Source organism: Volvox carteri (genome assembly GCF_000143455.1).
Source record: "Volvox carteri f. nagariensis unplaced genomic scaffold VOLCAscaffold_8, whole genome shotgun sequence".
In the NCBI taxonomy this organism is placed as follows: Eukaryota; Viridiplantae; Chlorophyta; class Chlorophyceae; order Chlamydomonadales; family Volvocaceae; genus Volvox; species Volvox carteri.
Window position 1 is genome coordinate 1,267,665 of NW_003307551.1, and position 1,417 is coordinate 1,269,081.

At 57.9% G+C, this 1,417-nt stretch overlaps 1 protein-coding gene across 1 annotated transcript in view; it reads left to right on the top strand.

Moving 5' to 3' along the window:
* VOLCADRAFT_116604 (uncharacterized protein) overlaps window positions 1-1,417 on the top strand; it is a gene marked incomplete at both ends in the record, with an annotated part of 13,132 nt that overhangs the window by 4,568 nt on the left and 7,147 nt on the right. The window contains one exon of the mRNA XM_002947855.1: window positions 753-851. Within this exon, the coding sequence (XP_002947901.1) occupies window positions 753-851 (99 nt within the window). The remainder of the gene's footprint in view (window positions 1-752; window positions 852-1,417) is intronic.

Sequence of the window (1,417 nt, forward strand, 5' to 3'; positions counted from 1 at the left end):
GGGGGGACGGGGGGGGACGGGGGAGAAAAGGGGGGAGGGAATGATATGCAAGAAAGTGGGAAGTGAACTGCGGTGTGAGGGGGGGGGAGTGGGGGGGAGGCATCCGAGGGCAATTTGACAGGGCAGCAAGCTTGCAAGGGTTGGGGATATTCAACGTATGCAAATAGAGATTGCGGCGTGACACAACTGGGCCCCCGTCCAAAAAATGCGAGCAGTTGGGAGTGCGAAGCAACGATGAGGAAGGTTTGCGTGCGGGGTGGGGTATCCTGGGCGGGCGATGTCGCGGCCTAGAGGATGGTGAAATGGCGGGCACAGCCAGCTGCGCCACATACACCCGTACATATGACACCTACTTGGGTATGCGTGTGTACGGCTCCCCCCTGGCAGCTCCCATCGTCTTACTCCCCCGCGCCTAGCTCTGTACGTCTCGCATTATACGCAATTACCAGAATGTATTTATGTTACGTGACGTTTTACGCATTACACGTGAACATAATGTATGTGTAATGTATGTGCGTATATATGTATCCCACCCTCTCCTTCCCCCCCCAAGATGTCCACATATCGACCAGCAACCCCACCTGCTGTTGCGCATGGTCTCTTGCGTGTCCCGCCCCACCCCCCAAGTCCCCCGCCCCAGCCCCCGTACGGCAGCAGCTGCTTCCAGGACGTCCCCGTCCCCTCTCCCCCCCTCCTCGTGGCACGTAATCCTCCCCCCTCCCCCCCCCCCGGGGCCCCACCGCTACCACCAGGCCGTGATTCGGCAGGCGGCATCCTCCTCCTCATCCTCCCGGAAGCAGTACCGCAAACCCAAGATGGAGCCCCTGCGGTGGCCGGGATTTGATGAACAGGTGGGGAGGGGACATACATACATACATACATACATACATACATACATACATACATACATACATACATAGTTACAAGGCTTACAAGTTCCGCACGAATGCGGGGTGTCCGTCAAAGCCTGATTGGGGGCCCCGTGGACTAGGTATAGGTTGAAAGTTAATTTCGCCTCTACAACTGAAGGCGGTATTTGGGTCCTGCCAACTAGACCCCTCCTCATCCAGTCACCCGACATCCGTAGAGACAGGCCAGCCACCACCACCATCTCAGCATGCGAAACGTAGTCCACCAACTAGACCTCACCACAGTAGCAATTGGTAAACCTAAGATTCCCAAACAATGTCGATGGTCTGTCCAGGAATCGAACCCAGGACTTCATCGCAGTGGAGTCATACATAAATCCCTTTCTCTCGACCCTTTCGCCCCCCCCCCAAAAAACCCCGCCCTGCTTTCCCTCCCTCCCTCCCTCCCTCCCTCCCCCCCTCCCTCCCTCCCTCCCTCCCTCCCACAAGGACCCGTACTTCTCTTCGCTGCTTCCCGCCGCCCGGGACTGGCTCATCAACCGGCGCAA